The sequence below is a fragment of the Coffea arabica genome, chromosome 5c (assembly GCF_036785885.1).
Source record: "Coffea arabica cultivar ET-39 chromosome 5c, Coffea Arabica ET-39 HiFi, whole genome shotgun sequence".
Classification (NCBI taxonomy): Eukaryota; Viridiplantae; Streptophyta; class Magnoliopsida; order Gentianales; family Rubiaceae; genus Coffea; species Coffea arabica.
The window spans coordinates 12,342,702-12,346,434 of record NC_092319.1 but is presented as its reverse complement, the minus strand read 5'-3'; the positions used below and the strand labels follow the sequence as shown (position 1 = coordinate 12,346,434).

Sequence of the window (3,733 nt, the reverse complement as noted above, 5' to 3'; positions counted from 1 at the left end):
ATGTCCGAGAGATCACTCGAACCACCGACTCTTAGGCATTGGGATTGATGACCCTTCACCTCTGGTTTGAAGGTTTGGGAGCCTGAAAATCTTATCGAATCTAGATGCAGTAGTAAGCCCAACCTCATGCATCCATATTAGAAATCGCCTGGGGTAGAGTCGACCATACCTAACTAGGAACACTAGGCATGAAGGGAGGGATTCCACCCCTCTTTTCTTATTTTCCTTTTTGCTGTTGTATCATCTAATTGCATAACGTGTTATGTGTTGAACTAACATTTCCTTATTTTCTCGTTTTTTGCATTCATAAACATTAAGAAATAAAAGGTCTGGCATGATTCTTTTTTAGAACCTACCCTCTTAGATAGGTATTGCACGTTTAAATTCTGATGTATTGCATTTGTAGGATGATAAGTGCACATCATTTTAGGCCCACCATGGCATACGAGGGGTCTCTTAGATCATGTTTTCATTTCAAATTGCATATTTAATTGTTTTGATAAATTGGCATCATACATAAACTTTAGAGGGAATGCCACTTAGGGAATCCCATGTTAGGAATAAACCACCTCGTGTCTCGGATATGTAATCCAATAAGACTTGCACGTTTATATTTTTTGTATCATCCAAAGGGGTAGTGCACAAGGTAAGGTAGGATCCGATCATTTTCATAGAGCAATCTTTTGTACATTAGAATATGAGCCTCTAATACTAATTTTTTGGCCTATTTTATCAAATTGGTGAAATCCTTTGTATAAAAGATCTTAAATTGAATAAATTCATGAATGACTCCTCATTATTGAAAAAATAAATGAATCAAAGCCAAAATCTTGATTGTAGAAGGCTCATAGACTAATGCATTGGCAACAAAAGTGTCAAATTAGGGTTTATATTGATTAGGTGAGCCAGTCTATTTTTAGCAAATCATCAATTTCATCCAATCCATTTTATCAATTCATTCATTTTTAGGACAATCTAATCAATTTTGAATAAATCATTAATTTCATCCGATCCATTTGACTCGTTTTGTTCTCTTTTAGGGTTTCGATCTATCGTTCACTGAAAACCTAGTTGAGATATTGCCATTCTGTAAAGAGTAGGCTCTTTCACACAACTCTTTATGTGTCAATCAAAGTAATCAATCGATTCGGATTTTGTTCTCATTTTATTAGGACAAATGACCAAATTTTTTCAAATTACTTTTCATTTGAATGGCAATAAGTTGATCGGATCCATCAGGTATTATATAGTGCCTACTCTGAAGGATTGTATTTTCATACTAGGCCAACCCTTGGCATAAAAAGGGTCCCCCAATAGGGCATGCACCCGAATTACCTCAATATATACTAACTCGTGTCTTTTTCTTTTTCTTTCTTTTTTTGCTTTGCTAACAGCCGGTCAAGAGATGATGCTAAATAGGATTTTTCAAAATGTCAGGTGTTTTTCAAATATAACTACAAGAAGAAGCCCCATTATCACACAATCTCGCAGTCAAGCTTTGAGAAATCGTGTAAACATGAGCGCACATCCTAAATCATCTGATAGATCCACCACGGCATCTCCAACAGACGCTGCAAATTTGGGAGCTCAATTGAGCGAGATGTTACACAAATTCAATGAATTGAGCGTGGAAATGACAGCACAACGGCGCGTGATCGATCAGTTAGTCACTGGTAGCAATAGCGGTGTCCAACATGAGCCCTTACCTGCTAGTTAAACTGAAACACAACCAATAATTTTACCCTATACTTAAACCCCCTTTACTCCACATTTTGCAAATCCACCTGAAGAAATTTTTGCCTATCCCACTCATGGCCTACCACATGCCCATGCACCCGTAATCCAAGCCAATCCTCATCACCCCCAAATTCTCCAAAATTACCCACCTGTTAGTGTGAATATGCCACTTGAACCTCAAGAACCATATTACTATTCCACCGCTGAACCATTCACGTTAGACACCGCTGCACAAGAAAAAGTTGAAGTAGGGGAATCCTCTGCGCCAATTGACAAGAATCTGTAAAGAGATTTAATCTATTTGACAAATTTATAAGGAAGAGCCAAGTTTTGAGCAAATAAGGAGGTTTGGATTATAACGAGTTGTGCCTATTTCTTGATATGCAACTGCCGGTGGGTTTCAAAGCACCCAAATTTAGCAAGTATGATGGAACGGCCAATCCCAAAACGCATTTCCAAATGTTTGCCAACAAATTAGGAAAACCAATAGATGATGAGAATTTGTCAGTTCGGTTATTCTCGAAGAGCTTGGAAGGCGATGTCCTGGATTGGTATTCCAATTTAAAACCTGAAGAAATGAGAACATGGTTGGATTTGTCAACTGCCTTCGTGAGACAATACGAATACAATTGTAAACTTGCTCCAACGAGAACCAAGCTTGAAGGCACTAAAAGGAAACCATCTGAGGATCACAAGACTTATGCGAAGCGATGGAGGAAATTGGCTGCTAAGGTGGAACCTCCTATGACCGAGAATGAAATTGTTCGAACATTTATCAAAACTCATGACCCGCCCTATTTTAAGGAAATTTTTCGCATAACTGGATACTCGTTTATAGAAATTATCAATAAATTGGAGAAATATGATGAGTTTGTAAGAGCGGGAAAGATTGTTAATATGTCAGCTCTGAAATCGCGATTAGAAACCTTACAAAATCCAAGCAGCAGTAGCAAGATGCCTCAATTCAAAAAGAAAGATGGGGAAGCAGCATTAGTTTGGGACCAAGGCTTTTCTTCCTGACCCAAATTTCAGCAATACCCCACATATTCATCACCCTACCATTATTACCTAAACCCACGCCCTGTTATCATACTACTATCAATCACTCTCGACCTTGGTCAAACTATGCAAACCCACCTATACTACCCGTCCCAATTTTTCAACCCAATTTTCAAACTCGACCTCGCTCTCCTTATAATCCGAGACCTGCTCTATCAAACAAACAGACCTACAACCATCCTCAAACCAATGAAATACAAAACTCCGGCCGATCTCGAACTTTTACCAACTTTGGCAGACCTGTTGACCAACTGTACCAACAGCTCAAGGCCACCGGTAAAATTGATGATATACCTCCTCCAAACTACCCTCGTCGAGACTTCTCTGTTGGGTACAGCCCTCAAACCGCTTGTGCCTACCATTCTGGAACGACCGGTCACTCGACCAGTATTAAAGATATAGTATTAAAGAAAAGGGAAGAATAAGGACCTAGCTCAAGTACGAATCATTTTTCTTAATACAAGGACACCATCACGGCATTTACTCCAAGGAAGAAATTTGAAAGTCTTGGAAGGGCTGAATTAGTGAGATTCCTTCCCCTTGAAGGGAAGTTTCGATAAATTTGAGGAATTGTTTTGGTTAAAATCAATGAAAAATCGTTCATGCGTATGTCTTTTGTTTAACTATATTTTTTGTAGATAGTTTTCAATCAATTGGCTTTTGAAAACACGTTTCGTTTAACACGTAACATGATATTAAGTTTAGTTTTTTTTCTTTTCTTGAAATGCAATAAAATGTACAGTTTTATATGTACTGTGACTTACACATTCTTTTCAGATGGCCCTGAATAAAATCCCTTGACCCTTTGGATATTACCATTTCAGAATTTGATGGTTGTAATCTCGATACCGCGTGAACGTAGGATTAGCAAGGAGGTATCCGAACATACTTCAGAGAGATTCGAAGGAGGAACTCAGACCGAATAGGGATCAAGATG

The 3,733-nt window shown here is 38.4% G+C and overlaps 1 protein-coding gene across 1 annotated transcript; it reads left to right on the top strand.

Moving 5' to 3' along the window:
• Positions 1–2,118: 2,118 nt before the first annotated feature.
• LOC140007200 (uncharacterized) lies at positions 2,119–2,757 on the top strand. The gene has a single exon (XM_072049897.1). It carries the CDS (start codon positions 2,119–2,121, stop codon positions 2,755–2,757), a length of 639 nt encoding a protein of 212 aa, XP_071905998.1.
• Positions 2,758–3,733: the final 976 nt, after the last annotated feature.

What these genes read in the sequence shown, in the direction of transcription:
- LOC140007200 (XM_072049897.1), top strand. Translation starts at nt 2,119, where the DNA reads ATGCAACTGCCGGTGGGTTTCAAAGCACCCAAATTTAGCAAGTATGAT.